Genomic DNA, 20603 nt, shown 5'->3' with positions numbered 1-20603 from the left:
GTAGCTCAGGCTTCCTTGCCTATTCCTACTGCCCTGATTCTCAAATATGAGGCTTATTCCTAAAGGACTCAGTCTGTGTGTCACTTTTCAGACCCAGAGATTGGAGCTGCTGTTCTCTTCATCAAAGCAGAGGAGACCAAGCAGCAGATAAAGAAACTCAACAGTGAGGTATGGAGCCTTCTCTTTCTTTGGTCATGCTGGAGTGGTAAGAGGAGAAAAATCCTGGTTACCAGCAGAAGTGGTATAATATAGTAATTACAAGTATGTGCTCTGATGTCAGACCACCATGGATGAACTCCCACGAAGGCTCATAGGAGTTATGTGACCTTTGATAAGTCACTTACCCTCTCTCAAGCTGTTTCCCCATGTGTAGAAGGGGATTGTAATTATACGTACCTTGTAGTCCATTGTGAAATGGAGACAGTCTAGGTGAATTATTTAGCATAAAGTACATAATAAGTGAAAATTATTATAATTAGTGTATTAAATATATTGCTTTTGGTTTAATTGGTGCTTTTTTCACTTTTTTCATGTACTTTAATTTTTAATGGGTTAAAGCAAGATCATTAATGAGTCAGTAATGAGTCAGAGCAATCAAAAGTCCTGAAACTCTGTTCCTTTCTCTGACACATATTTGCTGTGCAACTTTGAGCAGTTTATCTCTGAATCTTACCATCTATCCATGTAAAATAAGGTAACTTTTTAAACAACCTTATTGAGGTATATTTTACATAACATAAAATTTACCCATTTCAAGTATACAATTCGCCGATTTTTAGTAACTTTGAGTGGTTCAACAAACACCATAAATTAGTTTTAGAATATTTTTACCTTCTCAACAAGATTTCTCATATTCATTTATAATTAATCCTGTTCCTGTACCCAGCCCTAGGTAACCACTTATCTACTTTCTGGACATTCTGTATAAATAGAGAAGGTAATTTCTGAATTACTGTCTTAATTCATGCCCCCCACCCCCCAAGTAAAATAAAATTTGGGGGGAAAAACAAAAACAGATTTTTAGATAATGATTTGGATGCAAATAGTTTATTTAGGAGGGAATCCAGGGAGCAAGATGAAGTGGAGAAGCAAGGCAGAAAAGAAAGGAAAGCAAAAAAATAAGAGATAATAAGGTAACTGTTATGAGATAATTAACTCTGTGGGCAGGTGGGGCTCCGTCCTGCTGAGGAGCACTGAAAGGTGGCAGGACAACTCAGAGCTGTACCACTGCGAGGCAAGGATGAGTGGAGCTGAGGGTGCTTCCTGGGGGATTCACTCCTCATGCAGACCTGACTGCAGAGGATACTAGAAAGGTCCCTCAGACAAGAATATTTGGTGACCTTCGGGATGGACCTAGGGCAAGGACATGTGAGCAGGCACAAACAGTGTAATAGAATCCCTTTCTAGGACTAAAGTTTTAGATTATCTGATGAGATCTCATGTAACCAGTTGATGAGATTTAAGAGAAATGTGAAATTCATGCAATTAAAATCAGTTTCCAATTATCTATAATAGAAGATGGGACAGCTTGTCATAAAGTTCAAAGGTTTTTCTTAAACCTGTACTTCTTCAGCTTAGTGAAGGTTTATGTTTTACTGCCATCTCTCCCCCTGAGCCTGTACTCTCTGGAAGTGAGACTGTTGCTGACAAGAAGTTAGATGGCCCAAGGGCAGACTAACAAGACAGGATCAGAAAAACTAACTGGATTGAAAGTTCTTAAATTACAAGGACGTGGCCATACACTGAACCACCCAAATAACCCCTGGTTAAAAATGCACCCCCCTAAAAAACCCAGAACTGAACAAACCCTGTTGGAGAACTGGACATTAGCCTTCTATTAAACGATTTCTTTTCAGATGTTCTCAACTAAAACCACCCGTTAATACTATTTGCATTACTCTCCCTCACTTTTAAGATCATTTAATGCTTTTAAAAACTGATTAATCAAAATCTTAGCTTAAGCACTGGAGTTAGTGATTATTCTGGGGGAGGGGGGATTATATCCGATTTTTGGAATGTAGGTAATTTTTCCAATTACAACCGTAAATCTCCATGCTATGTGATCTTCCTTTGACAGTGTGAGCCAGTGGTAGATGTGTTAAAACGGAAAACTACTTGAAAAACAAAATATTTCCCCTGTGTGATTCTGTATTCATGATTGCTTTCCCAGTGAGCCAAAATAAATCTTTTTACCTTGTCATATATTGAAATAAAAAGAGCAAGATAAAATACTAATGGTCCAATTTTCCTTCCCTAAAGGATTAGCTTTTCTTTATAGAAAAATGTCTGATTTCTTCATGGCTGAAGCTTAAGTAAAAAAATCTTATCCTTTACACATAATTTAATTTATACCTAATCTTGACCCTTTGGGTGGTTTGTTAAAACCCACTAGCACAGGCAGAGTAAAAATGCAAATCGGCTTCAAACTGTAAAAGGATTCTCCTTATTAAATCCTACTTGTTTTTCCTTTGTATCTCTTACAAAGTAATACTGTTTACATAGCAAAAAAAAACCAACCCTAATTTTTCCATTTCACCTATTTTCTACTGCTCACAGGTGTGACCGTTTAATTGCTCTATTCTTTGTTTATGCTACTCTTTGTTTAGGGGTAAGCAAGAGAAAACATGATAATAAATGTGGGATGGACTACATGACAATAACTCTGCCACCAAAAGGTCAATCGCCAATATCTGTTAGGCATGCCGAGCATTGTGTAAAGCTGAGAGCACTGCAGAAACCCCATATTGGTACTTGCTAAACAGCTAAGACGTAACACAGTTGTTCAGATATGTAGATTTTGAAATCAGCTGATTAAACACAGAACAAAAATCAGAAAAGGAATAATATTGGTAATAACCTACATTGCAGAACAGTTAAGACAGTTTAAAAGATGTAGGGCAGCTGCTAATATTAGAATGCTTTTGAAAACATTGCCATTGCTCTACAGCAGAGGAAAAAAATAGTGCAATTCTAAGGGAATTGTTTAAAAATAACAACAAAACATCACTAGGGGCCATGGGCTGTGTAGGTCAAATGCTCCATTTCTGAAAAGGTTTGTAGGTAAGGGTTAGAGTATTTTTCTCATTTCTGAAATCTGGCTGACCCAGAAAGACGCTGTGGCAAAACCTGCGGGAACCTGCGTGCTCTGCCACAGCAGAAACAAGGCATAAAACACACAGGCAGAGAAAGAGAGTGAGCTTTGGAGACAGACATTCAGGTCCCTAGTCATAAAGTTAACTCTGTGACTTCAGCAAAGTGTTCACTTTTCCCAAGTTCAGATTTCTCCTCTATTAAATGGTAATAATAAAATCTGTAAAAGAGGATTGTTACAAGAACTTAATACCAAATGTAAAGCACTGAGTATGATGCCCTCCCTTAAGTAAGTGGTCAAAGGCCCTTTCCCTCCTCATACAAGCTCATTCTTTTATTTAACAAAAGGTGACCCTCAAGTTAGCCCCCACCCCCTCCTGCTCCTACCTAACAGTGCTCAGTGCAGAGTAATCAGAGAGACAGATAGTCAGTGCTTATGGAATAAAATGAAAATGAATGGACTGAAGGGAAACATTGGATCATGAAAACGATTACTTTCACCTGAAGCTTTCCTTTTGCTATAAAGATGCTTAAAAAATTAGCATAGAGAATTATAGAGCAAATTGTTCAGATTTCAGTGCATCTTACGGTAGCTAAATAATTTGATAGAATAGTGCCACTGTATTAAAGAACACTTATTCTGTAAGATTTATAAATTTAAGGACAAAGATACCCAGTATGCCAGTTTAACAACATTTAACCGTTACCTGACATGGCACTAAACATATAAATGGCAAAATGATGATAAAACTAGGCAGAAAAGAATCTCCTGAGCTTAATGCAAAAATAATCATAGCAAAGTTTCATTTTCAAGATGAGGGAGTGCAGGCAGCTTAAGTCAGCCTCGCTTACCAGGGTGCCCTGTGGCTCCAATGCTCAGACTGCGCTGCGGTGAAGGCCTGGGGCGGGGGTGGGGGGGCGGTAGGAGGGGTCAGCAGGGAAAAACAGGGACATCTGTAATCCTTTCAGCAATAAAGAGAAATTTAGAAAAAGAAAATGATCTAAAAGGACACACATAAAACCAGTAGCAGTACTTACCTCGAAGGAGCGGGCGAAGGAAGAATTAGGGTGATGGTCAAAGGTCATTTTGGCCTCGTTTATAAATGTTTTAATTTGAGGAAGACAGAAGGTCTTCATATACTATTTGTGTAAATAAAAATATCAATTTTAAAAATGGCATCTTATTTTGAATGTACATAAGAGAGCCAGTTATGGTTAGACCATTTTAATCCACCTAGGGTCTTAAGTATATTAAAGGGGGCAAAATACGTAACACGCCTAACCACAAAATGAGCTGAGCAAAGGGACTAGATCCACAGGAATGAGCACTGAGGCTCTGACCCTGTAGAGTGCAGGCCAGCAGCGGGGAGCTTGTTAGAAATGCAAACCCCCAGGCCCCACCCCACGCCTTCCGAATCTGAATATACACGTGTGTCAGGATCCCCAGGTGATTCCTCTGTACATGAAATCTCTGCGAGCACTGGCCCATACATACAGTCGGTATTCGAGAGGAGACAGACTTTTTGGTGTTTCACTGGTAGCAGTGAGGATCCCTTAGCCAGACAGCAATTTGGATACTAATGAAACTTATCACAGGAAGCAGGAAAACAGGTGAGAAAGCAATCAAACGGCTGATAAATAATGGATAACCTTAGCACAGCTAAAGTAATAAAGTTGAGTCCAAGGGTCTGGGCTTGCAGAAATTCAATGAAACCACTGGAGTAATCACTTTCAAGACGATAATTGGTCATTTTGTATTGGGAATGCTAGACTTGTGCTTCTCTTATCATAATTTAAGAGGCAGCAGATGCACCTGCAAAAGTAAAGCCCTTGTTACTATTCCTGCACGACCTTGGATAAGCCACTTCACCTCCCAACATTCTCATCTCTCCAGCTGAAGACAAGGTTCACAACTTTCCTTAGTAACGGCATTGAGATCCTCATCTGGATAAAATGTATGCAAGTGCCGAGTATAATTATTATTTTAGCTGACAGATAAAAAGACTGTCGCTTGTTTTTGAATGCTTTGTGAAGCAAAAGACACAAGGATAAAATTATGCCGATCATCTTTTTTGTTTTGCCTGCTTACGGAGTTTGATTGAACTTGTCTGAATCCTATGATAAATATGCAACATAACAAAGGATTACATGAAAGACTACTTAATTACCTGAATCAGAGCTTGTAAAAATGTATATGTGTTCATGGCAGGGGGAGAGGACTGGTGTAATTAGCACTCCTGAATTTAGGAAAATTGTGTCTAGCAGGAAAATGTGTACATGTTTGGCAAAAATTGAGTGACGGGTCAAGAACTCTTCAAGCTAAGAAGATTATATTAACAGATGCATTCCCCATCTGCTCGCTGAATGCACAAAAATGGAAATGACTTTTTTTTCCCCTATCAACTGATGTTCCAGTTACACTCAGAGTTCACGATTCATACCACGCCAACAGCCAAGACTGAGAAGTGTAAAACATGAATAACATAATGTGAAAGGAAGCTATTTTCCATGTGAAATGAAAGGTATTGTCAAAGACACGTTCTGGTCTTCATTATGAAACTCACTCTCCTATTCCCAAAAGGCACAATCTAAAGACATACCAGAACAGCGAAATCTGTGTTTGCACCTAATGCACACAATCGCACTACCAAAAGCTGGCAGTGCACAGTGTTATTGGGACAACAGGTCATCAGCACCACAGATGGAGTCTTTACACCATGTAATAGCATAATGTTTGAAAATCTCTCCCCGTTTGAGGCGGAGGGGACTTCCATAAGACACCGAGATCATGTGAAATTACCTGCTAGAGGTACAGTGACACTTCTGTGTCTTACAGTGTTGTTTAGGGGAGACTGGCAAAAATTAAGTTCAAATAAAAATAACAGAAACTCATACTAGGAAATTAACCATGAAACCTACTATTTGTTAAATTATTCATGTGCCAACAAAGATTTCTAGATGACAGGATTTGTGCAGAACCTTGAGCTATTATAAAGAACAATGAAGACCAGTCATACCTGCCCCTAGTCCAGCCCCACATGGTCCTTATTCAATTCTAATCAACACCAAAATGCACATTGTTGTATCATGGCTCACACACCCTTTGCATAGAATTCTCAGTCACCTGACAGCAATTACTCAGACCTCAGGTTGGAAACACTGGATCTTAATCAACATTTTCTAAGGGCTCTGGTTATCGCTGTTATTATTTACTATTTCCAAGGTCCATGCAAGGAAACACTAAAACTTGGAGACTGTTTCTTTCAATATTAATTATGTAAAAGTGCTAACAGGAATGGGTTTCCCCTCCATGCTGAGGCTAAAGAGGAGTTATATAGATAACTGGCTTTTATTTTCTCTGGGTATTTCCTACCAGGCCAAAGCCTTCCACTAAGCTCAGCCCCTGTGTTACATTATCAACCCGAGACACCTGGAATTCTGACATAATACCAGTTACAGGGGGACTACCCTTCAACATCCATTGTATTACTTCATTCTCAACAAACCCTTGTGGAAATATGACTCAGAGGAGGGTGAGACGTAACAACACATCAATGGAGCAAATTAATCAGGAGAGGAGAAAACCGGATACTCTGGAAACGGAGGCAGTAATGACTATTTCTAAGCCAACAGAAGTTCTGAGAAACCTGGATACAGCAGAAACAGAAAAATGCTGGCAGTTAGTGATTCTTAGAGACGTGGAGCAATCAGAGTGTGTAGTATCATGGACAGCTGACAAGTCTGTGGTCACCTGCATGTTTCTGTTCAAGACAGAAGGTGCTGCTCAATGAGAGCAAGCACCCTGCCCACAAACCTGCCAGACATCTAACCATTTGTATGGTTAAATGCATGGTGCTGAGAGAGCAGAGGAGAATCTTGAGGTACTCCAAAGTGCTGGATAGAAAACTAAACCACTTGGAAACACAGATGGTGTTTTCATCACTTCTTTCTAACGGTTGGGGCATTGGAAGGGACGGAAATCTTGGATGTGAACACTCAGCTCTGCAGATGGTGACGGTGAGTTGGTTGGTTGGTTGGTTGGTTTGGCCAACAGCTCCAGACTGATGGGTTCTTACTGCAGAAGATTGAGAAGGAGGAGAAAGAGGAAGCAGAGGGAAAAATAAAGAAAATGTGACAATATACAAGCATGAGAACGATGTGTATGACGTTATGGTGTCTTTATCATCTTTAGAAATAATCAGAAAATCATATCTAAAAAGCCACCCAGGAAGTAACCAAGGATGTAGAAGGTTTACCAAATTTGAACTTGTGAAACAACCCCAATAACTTAATTGAATTTGTTGTTTGGCACTCACAATGTAGTCAGTTAATAGGGGGAAGACCCAAGGGGATTAAGCCTCCCATGGAAATCAAGTTTATGCTGGGACAAGTGTCTAAGCAGTAAGATAAATGAAGTCTTGGCCAAAGGAGATCTATTTCGACAATTATGAAGGAAACACAATAAAAGGGATTCTTAACAGTGGAGATGCCACCTGCTTTTAAAATCTAACCAAGGATTTGGTTTAGGAAATTTATATGTAAAAAAACTTTGGCAGTCATAATGCATACTCCTAATAAATTTACTTGGGACAAAGGTCCAATTAAAGATCTACCAATATAATTTTGTAGTAGTCATCTTTCCCCTCGGATATTTATGGTAAAGTCATGAAATAAACTAAGAACAAAATTCAAGGTGATATGAGGACCAGGTCTTCAAAAAGGCAGGAATAGCATTAGTTTATCCATCCAAGAGTTACTGAGTGCATGTTGATTTCTAGGCATTGCCCAGAGTCCAGGAAATCCTGAAATAACAATTTATACCATTAAGGAACTCGTGCCTCACTGGGGACAGGCAGTCCTGGATGATGCTCAAAGTGCTATGTGGGTATCAATGAGCTGCCAGGAAAAAGCTCTGCAGAGAAGACCAGGGATTAGAAGTCTGAAGAAAGAAAAAACTTACCAAACAGAAAGGGGCCAAGAAGAGCAACCAGTTGGAGAGAATAGCACATACAAGAACAGGGAGCTGAGAATCTCATTGTAGTCATTCTGATCGGAAAATGCAGAAAATGGGGCTGCTGAAGAAACGAGGTGGGGTCGTGAAGGGCTTTATAATGCCTGCTCAAATAGAGATTGTATTTTCTAATACGAGTGACAGAAAACATTTATGGATGTAAGTTGTTGAGTGGGATAAGTTTGGTTCGTTTTATCTGAATGATGTTTTTGTTTGTTTTTATGAACTAACTCTACAGTACTCTGGTTTTAACTTGGATTTTGAAGACATTTCTCCTGAAGTGGATAGAGCCTTGTTCACAAAGTAGCCCCAACAACCTTTTTTAGCAAATGTGCGCCTTCTTACTGTACTGTGAAAAAGCATTGAGCCTCCCTGGCACACTTACAGGGTAGACACACTACCTTCTTCGCTTTCTATGTTTGATTAAGACCAAGGCCTTTCCTGCTTCAGACTGACTTTTGTTAGCAAGCCCGGCAGGAAGCAGTAAACAAAAGTGCAGCGAAACTTGACAGCGGCAGTATGTTGTCACATTGAGTGCCACCAGAGTCTCTACCTCCAGGAGATGCCATCTCTCCTTGTGACAACTGGCTTTGTCCTGGTAAGGGAGAGATCCCTTACCTAATGGGGATTAATTCCCTCATGGAACTTTAATAAGGGGAAGGGGTGCGTCCCCAGTGACACAGTGACAGGAATCTTCCCTAACATAAATTGATGATTACCCTCTAGAGCTAAAGAAAGCTCTGTTCCTTGGGTGCTTTGCTTCTTTTAGTCCAAGCTAATAGAGTAGTTTTGTTTTCTGAAAATGTTAATGCTTGTTTACATTCAGGGAGCCAATCAAGACTCCAGATTCCCATTCAAAGTTCATGGCCTCAAAATTGGGGCAAATGCACAGTAAAAGTTAGATATAAAGAACATGGCCATGGAAAACCATATCAACCATGGGAAAATATCTGCTTGTTTTGAACGCTAGAAATATAGGTCATCAGAAATATGTCTGTTATCCTATTGTTTGGTTTAAGATCTTTCCCTATTGCAAACCTCTCTTGTTGCATTCATAAAATTTGCTATGAAGAGGTTTTACTGTACTCAGTCTCCTAGTTCTTTTTAGAGATGACACTATATACTTATTGGATGTTGAGTTACCATTCCAGACAGCTTGTACACAGGAGGCTACTTTTTGTATCATCTGTGCTCTTCACAAATTCTGACCATGTTAGAATCTCTCAACTCTTAAGCAATATCTTTTTCCACATGTAATATACTAAAACAGAAAGAGCACCAAACTTAAAAGCCTTGAATTCTAAACCAAAGACTGTCATTCATGAAATAAAGGACCTTAAAAATGTCATTTAACCTCTGGGTCTTAATGTCCCCATTTTACAGGTGGGACAATAAGAATGTATCCCTGCCTATCTGGGCACTGTTTGTATATGCGATAGGGAAACATGTACCTGAAAGCATGTCGTATTATAAATTTACTCAGACATTTACTGTACAACATAATTGTCGATGTGCCTGAAATGCAAATTGTTCTTCAAAGACTGTCTTTATTCAATCTGAATAAAAGGCTGATCGAAAGCAGTTTTATTGGAATCTGAGCTAATATAGCCCTAGTGAATCTGATACAGGAATTAAGCTTAGCCTGCGGGAAGGGATAGCTAATGTGTCCCTTGAAACATCTCATTGAGTGTCAGTCTTTTCTTCTGAAATGTTGATAGAAGAGCTAATCAGTTCAGGATGAAACCCACGGGTGCAAGTCTCCAGTGCTGAGACCCAGATACTAATTTAAGCTTGATTCATGTGCTTTAAAACTGAGGCTTGGACCAGTTGTGAAATTGACAACCTGAAGTGGAAATTTCAAAACACATAGAATCTTTCTCACATTCACTGCTTCACTTCTTAAACGTGAGGCTCAGAGGTATCTTTTTGCTGCCAGAAGTTTGAGATCCACTGAGAAGCCTGGACAAGTATTCGACTGAGTCCCTCGAGCTCCGTGCCAGCAGCAAGGCAGAAATAGTTTTGGCCTGGCAATTTCTAGGCAGGTGTTACCAGTTGGTTGCCTGAACCATGGAAGAACCTCCTTCTGGCCTTTTGTAAATGCCTGATTTGAGAGGCACTACCTCCTGATGGGCCTGCCAGGGAGAATTAGTTTCAGAATTCACTCAGAGGAAGTGGACTGAATTAAGTTACTGGATAAACTAGGAATGTATACTTAGATGTTGAAAAAAGTCTGCCCAAAACAACAATCTTGGTTTTGGCATCGTTGAAGTTGAACTGCCCATTTTGTTTTGCTTTGTTTTGTTATATTTTGTTTTCCGGTGGTATTTATCCAATGGTTTCATTTGCTTATCTTGGGGTTTTGTGGTTCATGATAGTACAATCAAGTCAGAGAGAAAGTCCTTTATAAAATACACCCTTCTAGTAATGAAGGCAAAAAATTACAATAGGTGTTAGTGTTATGAATCTAACCACAGACTGGAAAATATATATGCATGTCCTGCTTTCCTAAATACAGGTTCTCCTCACACTGAAGAAGAGAAACTCTCCAGAACAGCTGAATTTAAGGCCAACTCAATCTCCTGGTAGTCTGGTCTTCCATGGTTAAAAAAGTCATGTGGCTGTTAGGAAAAGTAATCCTCCAATGAACTTTATTATTGGCTTTAAGTGTAAAATGAATAATGAAGACTCTTCAGTGGTTCTTAAGTGTTTGTCGGTCATGTGTCCTTTGAAAATCTTATGAAAGCTGAATGTCTCACCTGGAAAAGTGAATTAAGCCCATGCCACACAATTTGGGTTGTAATTCCACGGGGCGCAGGGCTCACTGATGGATCCCAGCACACCCAGGCTCCCCACAGCGGTTATCTGTACTCATCCACCTTGCGGGTCTTTTTCTTTCTTTCTAACTCATTTTGCAGCTTTCCTTTCTCCAGACTCCCTCCCTCACAAATCTGGTGTGAGTTCTTGCTCACCACCCTCAGCATCACTGGAGGCTAGTTTGTCTCTGGACCTATCGTAAGCATAGATCTCAACCAGAAATGACCAAAGCGAGAGCTCTCACTCACTGGGTGCCCACCCTGGGCAGTGCTTTCCCTGCAACGCCCCCGCTCAACATTGTTGTGAGGTGTCTGGGATGATTTGTGTGCACCCAGTAACTCAGAGGAAGGTAACGATACTGCCTGTATTTAAGAGATACGGGAGATGATGGACCCATATCTCTAATTTTGCTCAAGAAGCCCAGAAACACGGATTAAGAATGCCAGGCCACATGTCTCGAGGTTCCCTCGGAAAGGAGGCTGGCTGTAGGTCAGGTGCCCAGTTCCCCCACTCACGCTTTGGACTTGGCTGGCGCTGGAGGTGCAGCAGCCTCTCAGCCCTTATTGAGAAATCTCACTTCCCTGCCTCACTGCTCTGAAATCACTGCTTCTGACGGTTGCCTTTGCTCTGCTTTATCCAACAGGTGACCACACTGACTCAGGAGGTCTCCCAGTTAGGTAAAGACATGAGGAGTGTGATGCAACTTCTAGAAAACGCTCTGCCCCCCCGGCAGCCGTCCCGCCTCTGTTCTCTGCACGCCACCTCTGTGTGTCCCTCCAGGGACAGCTTACAGACCAGGATGACCTGGAGTACGCACCAGCCTTGCCTACACTTGCAAGCAGGTGGCGCTGCTTACACCCAAGCACAACTTTGTCACGCTAATGTCACCTCAGACATCTGGAGCGTGGACCCCTCCTCTGTGGAGAGCAGCCCCCAGCGAACTGGAGCCGCCGAGCAAAACCCTGCAGGCAGTGACCTTCATCATTCTCTGGACCTCGGCTTCTCACCCGCCCGCTACCAGGTTGTCCAGGAAGGCCATCTGCAGTTTCTAAGGTGCATCTCTCCACATTCAGCGACTGCGCTGACACCTCTGCAGTCCATTTCAGCGACTCTGTCGCCCTCCGTCTGCTCTTCCTCGGAAACGTCCTTGCACCTGGTCCTCCCAAGCCGGTCAGAGGAGGGCAGCTTCGGCCAGGGCGCCGTGACTTCCTTCAGTCTGGAAAACTTGCCAGGATCTTGGGACAGGGAAGGAATGGCATCCATCTCTACTGAACCCTTGGAGAACTTTCCGTTGCAGGTTGTCAGAAGCACAGCAGACGTGGACGACAGCAAAGCCGTGGATGTATGACATTAGGGCACGCGAGGCAGCTGCCGGCTTCAAACCAACCACTGCATGAGAGCTTTAGTTGCCTTTTTTGCCTCTGGAAGACCTGAAGACGGCAAAGTCGGGAGTCCTGCAGGAGAGCTGAGGAGCCAGGGCAAGGCACCGTCGCCTCCATACTGCAGCAAACACTTTTTAGGTTCCAGAAACATTTTCCTGTACAGGTATTAACTTACTGGTCTGCTTGACAGACTTTGGTAAACGCGCAAAGACCCTGAGGGTCTGAGCAGCCAGAAGTCCCAGACAAAGAAGTTGTGGATTCGTTTCGTCCTAGGTGGCTTTTGTGAAGGGCAGCAAAGTTTTCTCCTGAGTGCCTGTTTGTCATTCTTGAACAATATCCGTAGCACTGTTGGCCCCAAGAGTGCACAGCTCCTGCTGACCAGTTTTTCTTTTTGTGATGGCGAAGGGACAAACATCACTGCATGTCATCTCCTAGACAATCAAATAGAGCTGGTGGCCAGTGGTTAGCTATTGCACGTTATTTGCCATGTAAATGAATATGTCTTTATTTATCCAAAAAAAAAAAAAGAGAGGCTATTTTTATATCCTTGGTATGAAATATGTATTTAAACTATTTAAAATATTTATAAAGAAATGAATGTTTTCTTTTCATTTTAGTAAAAAAACAAAAAGCTTGAAATGCACTACTGTTATGTATAGTAGATCAAAAATTATTATTAAGAGGATGTAGTTTCAAAAGGCATCCCCCTTTTATCTGCATGCAGTTAGCAACATATGTATCCTCACGCTTCTGGATGACAAAGAAAAGGGAGGTCATATTTTACTGATAAAATGAACACAGGGACTCAGTGTCAAGTACACAAGCTCCAGCCCGTGGTAGGGAAGGCTCCACCTACCCTCTGCTGACCCGTGTCAATGACCCGAGTCAAGGCTGCTCACAGTGCCAGCATAAATGTCCCTCCTCTAGGCATCCTACTTTGTTGTTCACAAACCCAAAAGCAGTGTGGAATATGAGATCACAACTGCACTGAGCCATTTGGGCCTCAAAATGAGGGAGAAAATCTTGGATGTCTCCCTGTGCTGTTCTTTCAGGAGAGGTTGTAGATGAGGGAAAATTCCAGCTTACACTGGATCAGCACTTTAATTTTTTTAAAAAGCTCTCGACAATGCTATAAGTTATGTGGAGCAGGTGTTTTCATTCTCATTTTGCAGAGAGAGAAATAAGAGTCCCAGAGATAACACAGCAAGGATGCTGGAGAAGGTCTAGAACTTATAAAACTACCCCCATCTCAACCAGCATGCAAATTCAGATGCTGGCTTAGTAAGGATTTACGTTTAAGAACATTTAGGACCTAATCGTCCCAGACATTCTTAGAAAACCTATCGAATTCAGTATTTTCTAAGAATTCATATTCCGGAGTCCCCCTGTGTCTTATTTCCCACCACTGAGAATAAACAGTGTGCGAATTGTATAATTAAAAACATCTAAACAAGCAAGACTTCTGATGTGTGAATCTTATACCCTAAAATTGGCTAGATTAACAGAAAGAAATCTTCTCTAAGAAAATACGGACACAGAACATGTTTATAAGGCAGGTCACTCAAAACTCAATGCCTTCTACTCTCCCACCTCCAAAATTTAATCTCTCCCTACTTAAGTGATTGGGACAACTGAGGCAAAGGGAACAGACTAGATTTAATGTATTCGTTTTTACTCCCTATTTTGCTCATCCTGACCTACCTAGGCCATCATTTGAAGAGCTATTCAAAAAGAACTCATTGGTGTTGGTTGGTAACTATCCTTCTAGAAAATTAGCACTACTATAGTGATGCTACTACTGATGACTGACATTCTGTTTTTTGAGTGCTGACTGTATACCAACGGATGTTTAGGAATTAACATGCTTCCACATATAACCATCAAGCAATTCTAAAAGCTACTTGTTATTATTACCTCCATTGTATAAATGAATAACTGGAACACAGATTTCTCAACTTGCCCCATCACACTGTTTGAAAGGATAGACTCAAATACCCCCATGGCCATTCTAGGTACTCCTCCCTCCATGTCCAAACTCATTCTTGTCGCCTTTGGAAATTAATTCCTTCTGAAATCTGCAAACAAAATAAAATAAAATATTCGTTGTTTTTTAAAGTAAGCGTACAAATGAGATAAATTAGCTCAGCTCTGAGGATTTGGGGAAGTCCAGTGAATACGTGGAAACACAAGCATATTTTTCCAGCCAGTCACCTTCTCTGTGTGTATCTACTCCTAACAACTGATGTTAGTGAGCGTGAGAACCAGCTGCCTGCCCTGGGTACGTCTGCAACTGGATGAGAGTGAGCGAGCTCCTGGGGGAAGTAGGGGTTCCCACAGATTTCTTACAGGGCGGCACCTGCCTCATCTGAATCAGCCTCGCCTTGTTCCTACTTAGCCTTTTCTCTCATCATGATTCTGATAAATAGGACCCTCCCCTATCCAGGGCAGCTTGGAATGGCCTTTTGGTTTTTTGCTTGTTTATGCATGTTGTGAAATTACTCTAGGAAATGAGAATTCCAAGTTGTTCTAGGCGTTTGATTTTCTAAACATTGTTGCTATGCAAATAACAGAGGCCCTTGTCTTCTGATCAGGGATGTATTTCTGGAGCCCAACATTTTCCTCATCTGCCCATGCTCGGCTGGAGGGGCAAAGCAGGGATCCAGGCAGAACAGAAGCACTAATTTTCTTTGGTCAAGTCTATTTTCTTAAAAATAATATTGGGGACTCAAGTCTTCTATGTAGTTCTGATTAAGAATACCTAACTGGCAGATTATATAAGACTTTATCTTAATTCAACAGAGGAAGAAGTTTCTGGCAGTTAAAGCTACTTACACATGGAGCTGATTGCCTTGAGAGTGGAGAAGATCACTAGCAAAGTGCCCTTCCCGAAGTCGAATAACTCTTTGATAGGAATATCATTTTCCAGAAGGGCTTTGTAATAGGTGTTAGCAGAATACCTGCACCAGAATCACATGGGGTACTTGTTTAAACTATGGAAAATCTGGTGGGTGGGGCTTGGGGATCTCCCATTTAGTAAGCTCCTGGTGTGACTTAGATACACTTAAGATTGGGAAACATTGGTCTGCAATCTATAGTAGTACAAGATTAAGTCCTAGCTAATTTATACATAAATGGACTAGCATCTAAATTCTATTAAAGGCAGCCCTGGGTCTATAATTATATTATTAATAGTGAGGCATGGTTAACCCCTGTATCAGTAGTCTCAAGCTCTAGTTTGAATAACATGCTTCCAGGGGATCTTAATAAAATAGAGATCTCAGGGCTCTGACCTCTAAGATGTGGGCTGGGTCCCAAGTGATTCTGATAGAAATATTCCAGGAAAGAAACTCCAGAAACATTGCCCTAAGTGGTGAAATCATCACTTAGATAACGAGGAGTTGGTTCTGTGGGAGGTGGACCAGCCAGAATCAAACCAGTTCAAACTGACAATTGGGTTCAATTCTATTTACTTACAGTTCCTAACACATCATGAAAATGATCGGCCACTTTCTCCAAGAAATCTTCGAACATGTATTCATTATTTCCACTAATAATGGTCGAGCACCTACTATGTGTCCTACACTAGTACCTCTCTGTTTTCTTGTTTTATTTGGATTTCTAGAGAAGAAAAAAGAAGTTAAAATGCTTGTTGGAGTCTCATAAACTGGTCAGTTCTCCATAGATAGGGAGGAATCCTATTTGGGTGTGAAACCAGCCAACTGTTTGGTTAAAGAATGGCAATTGCAGTGATGGGCCCTGTGTGGAGTACACTCGCCCATGTCAAGACTCTGATTTTTCCAGAGCAGTGGAATAGCTTGCTCCCAACGGTTCTCGCTAAGGCCGCTGCTCCTCGTGGCCTGCACAGCTCAAGTCGCCCATTAGGGCACCGCCTGTGCTGGAAAATTCTGTATGCTCTGGGCGTGGTCTGCCCTAGGTCACTGTCATCCCTGCAGGGAGACAATGAGCCTCCCGTGGCCTCCTTCTCAGGCTGTCCAGAGGCAAATGTGTCACATAAATAGGATGCTGAGAAGGGAGCCGTTTGGGAGGGACACCAATGAGTGTTTGCTTCAAACTGCTTTTCTTTGCTCTGAGACCTCAGACAAGTTATTTAACACCTCTGAGTCTCGATTTCTTCATCTAAAAATGGAGAAGTAAAATGTATCTAACTTGCAGAACTCGGTAAAGGTTTAATGAAGTAATTTATGTGAAAGCACACTACCTGGCATATAATGAATGCTAAGCAAATGTCAGTTCTCTCCCCTGACTCTCTCCTCCCTCCCCTCCTCCTCCAATCTCCCTCTCTCCCTCCCCCTTCCTCCCCCCTTCCTTCCCCCCACGTCCCTCCTTCCTTCTCCCCTCACCCCCTCTTCGCTTCCTCCCAGGCTCTCCCTTTCTCTCCTCCTTTCCCCTTCCAGCTTCTCTGCTCCCTCCTGTCCCCTCTGCTCCCTCCTTCCCCCTCCCTAACCATCCTAGGCTAACTTTTAGAAAATTAGCTCCTCTGACATCTTCTCTGCACAGGTCCCAGTCTACTCTTATCCTGTGTCCCCAACAGTCTATTTGTCACAGTACTAATACTCAAGTCAACATGAACCTTTAAAAAAGGCCCTCGAGGAGGCACCAGGGTACAAATGGGCTGTCTCTGCTCCCAGCTATCTTAGCCCCAACCCACGTGGCCTCCGATTCATCTTTCTCTGAATTTTAGTGATTAAAACCTTATTTTAAACACTTTGTCATCACAGAAGGGTCCATCCAGGAAATGCGGTCACAAGCGTGAATGTGTTTCATAAACATACACAGGGTTTGTTGGCCCATAAAACTTCTCTGTGGAAATTTGCTATTACTTCAGAAATGACACACGTGTGCTTGCCACGCCCGCCACCCCAGGCCACACAGCTGCCCTGTGAGACCCAGGTGAGTGGCCTGGCCGTCCCGCCCGTAGCCCCGCGGCCGCTGCTTCACAGCACTGCCCTCAGGGCTCCCCCTGGGGATCCTATCAAGAGAACAGTTCCCGCCAGAGGGAGCAGCTAAAATGTCACTCCTTGCAGCAGAGTCCTGAAAGAATCTGTTGCTTGGGTTGTGTCCCTTAACAGAGCCCTGCGGATAGCCAGGGACGCACAGCCTAGCACATCCGTACCTCTTTTTCCAGGAATTAGATGAGCTGTACATTCTAGAAAAAAAAGCTGGGTGGGCAACACCACACCTGCTCAGACTATTTCCTCCTGGCTTAGGGTTCTCCGCTATGGAGACAAGAAGCTGGGAACCGATGGAGTTTAATACTGAGCCTTAGGCTCTGTTTCGAGGTTTTCGTGGGGGGGTTTTTTCCAGTTGGCTTGATTAAAATAAAGCATACATATGTGATATATTTGAGTACAACAGAGAATAAAACTGGAGGAAGTGAGACTTAAAAGTGCGTCTGTGCTTTTCATTTTTGTAAGAAACCGATATACTAAGTCGAGGGGGCCATTCTCAGTTAAGAATTCCCTCTGGGCATAGTACCCATCCATTTTGCTTTCTTGCTTTTAGTAGCAAACCTACCAAAGCTGAGGCTCCTGAGCTCCAGCCGCCAGTTTTCGTCCAGAGGAAGAGCTATTCCTGAACTCGGCCTGGGGTCATTGTCAGTGACCGCCGAGGAAGAAGCTCGAACTCAGCTGCATCCCTCAGGAACACAGTCCTCTGAGTGGCGGCAGCTACGTGGCTGACCCTCCGAGAGTCGCCGGGGTCCCTTGTCGTGATTGGCAATGATGCCCAGGAGCTCTAGGGTTGATACACAGATTTTTGGAAGTTACCATGGTAACCCATTGCCCAAAATGAGTCACGATTGCTCCCCCTGCTCTAATCAAGCAACCTGTAGAGCAAAATCAAATTGCCAGCTCTGGTTTCTAGTATCTAAAAGATATTTGAGCCCTAGACCTGAATCAATATGTCTCCGGTTTAATTTACACCAAAACCACATCCACAGAAAAAAGACTATCCTTGTTTTCTGACTCTTGATTCTGAAAGTGTGGTCCATGGAGCAGCAGCAGCAGCAGCTTCATCTGGGAACTTCTTAAGAATGCAAAACCTTGGTCCCATCCCAGAGCTACTGAATCAGGCTGCATTTAACAAGATCCTCAAATGTACATGTTACAGTGTTTTATGTGTGTATGTTTTTATTAACATTGGTTCTCGACTCTGGCCGCCCATGAGAATCACCTGTGTAGCTTTTAAGAACCAGAGTCCTGGCCCTGACCTCCAAGATTCTGATTTAGTTTGCCTGAGTGAGACACAAGGTTATCGGTAAGGTTTACAAGTCCCCAGGTGACTCCAGTATGCACCCAAGGTTGAAAAAGCCCTACAATTCTAGAACAGCCGTTCTCAAAATGCGGGCCGCTGATCAGCAGTATCAACATCACCAGGAACTTATCAGGAATGCAAATTCTCAGGCCCTGCCCCAGACCTACAGAGTCACAAACTCTGGGGGTGGCCCCAGTAACCTGTGGTGATACCTACACCTGCTAAAGTCTGTGATGACTGCCCTAGTCTGGATGGCAAAGGAACCAGCATGGGCTGAAGGAAATCTTAAGCAGGAGTTTAGTATAACATTATTATTATATATTAGATGTTTAATAAGATAATTAATATCAACCTTCGTCCATCTATCTTAAATATTCCCCTATGTTTTAAAACCATACTGATATATGAACATATCACTTTCTGTTTAGGGTAGGCTCCTTACTTTACCATCTTTTCTATTTCTACAGCTTAGCCTAAAGATACATTCTTGTGAAAATTTTTATTCCTAAGATAACATTGGTGCATCTCAGTTTTACCAGGCCTGGCTTGGGAAAAGAAAGGTGTTGGTTACAACAGCAAATCAAAATTTTAGGATTAGTGTGCCATGGCTCAGGAGAGGAGCTTCTCCCCAAGACTACAGACAATGTGTCCCAAGAAAAACCAATCTAATGGCTTTTTTGGTGTTAGATGAATATTGTTGCTATGTTCAGAAATCGGGGCTTTATCTTTCAACACAGAACTAGCTGCCTATATAAGCTATAAGAGCAATTTTATGCTGTTTTGATCACATTCATAGAAAATGACTAATACCCTATAATCTGATTGTGGAGAGGTAGTACTTACTGACAATAAACTATCATACACAAGTGATGAGAAGAGAAAGTTTCCTGTTATCAGAAACTTTTTGTATCCTAATGATGCCTATATAAATTCTGTAACAAACCTTAATGGAGATTCACTTTTAAACACATCAATTTCCTTTTTATATATGGGACACCTATATTGTAGAGTTTGTATATTTAGACTAGACTAAGGTCTGAATTTATCATATACATGGTTAAAATTATCTTTATAGTGGTATTTGCAGAAATCAATGTAAATAATGAGATTTGGGCTGAGATTAACTGAGTTTTTAACTCTACTGTTTGACTATTTGACTTTAAACAAAACAATTCTCAGACTCTTCATTCCCTCATCTCTGAGATGGGATGTACTAATCTGAGATCTCCTAGAAAGCTATTCTGAGATAAAAATTTTAGTGAAAGGGGGTGAGGAAATGAGACGAGGAAGGGAATGAAGCTCATAAAAGACGTATTATTGAGCAGATAATCACTGTAAGCAACTGAGGCTCAATGGCCCTAAGAAACTCTCAGACATTGTAGAACATGATCATGAGTTGCCCCACCTGAGGAGGAAGAAGCTGGAGTATCCATTCTCCAACTCTCATCTGTCCATGACTGAGGAATGCTCCCAGAGCTATTAACTCCACAGTATGCCTGACCTGCCTCATGCAAAAGCAAAGACAAAGCCTTAGCACAGGGCCACAGGGGCTTGCAGTAGGGAGCTTGGGCATGGAGAGGAGTGGGGTGGGCATAGCAGATATGGGCAGGGCACCAGGAGCATCTGCTACCTGACGTATGTATCGGGTCCAATCAAAAGACAGAAACCACACTGCAATTTGAACAGGAAATACTTACTATAACAAATTATTAATTATGGAGGATGAGCTCCTAAAAAGAGATGAAAAAGAATGCTGAAGAACACCCCGTGATAGAGGGAGATGCCCCAAGGAAGAAACAAATTTGGAAGAAGCGTTCCTGAAACTAGGATCCAGACTTTGTTGGAGAAGGTGTAGATGTAGCCCAGTGAACAGAAGAGAGGCTGACTGGGTTGCCTGGAGCCGAAATGACTGAGCCACAACACTGAGGCTGGAGGGCAGAGGAAAACCCCCTGCTGGGGTGCAGGTGGACCAAGGCTGGCACCAGAACTAGCAAGCTGACGGTGAGCATCACTGAGTGTCCAGCGCGCTCCTG

The 20603-nt window shown here is 42.1% G+C and overlaps 1 protein-coding gene across 1 annotated transcript in view; it reads left to right on the top strand.

The window, feature by feature from the left end:
- The window catches only part of KCNH8 (potassium voltage-gated channel subfamily H member 8), a 234917-nt gene extending 222654 nt beyond the window's left edge, over positions 1–12263 (top strand). The window contains exons 15-16 of the mRNA XM_016198776.2: positions 92–168; positions 11559–12263. Coding sequence (XP_016054262.2) covers positions 92–168; positions 11559–12263 — 782 coding nt within the window. The remainder of the gene's footprint in view (positions 1–91; positions 169–11558) is intronic.
- The last annotated feature ends 8340 nt before the right edge of the window (positions 12264–20603 follow it).

Source organism: Miniopterus natalensis, chromosome 15 (genome assembly GCF_054644295.1).
Source record: "Miniopterus natalensis isolate mMinNat1 chromosome 15, mMinNat1.hap1, whole genome shotgun sequence".
NCBI lineage: Eukaryota > Metazoa > Chordata > Mammalia > Chiroptera > Miniopteridae > Miniopterus > Miniopterus natalensis.
This window is presented reverse-complemented; position numbering and strand designations above follow the sequence as displayed.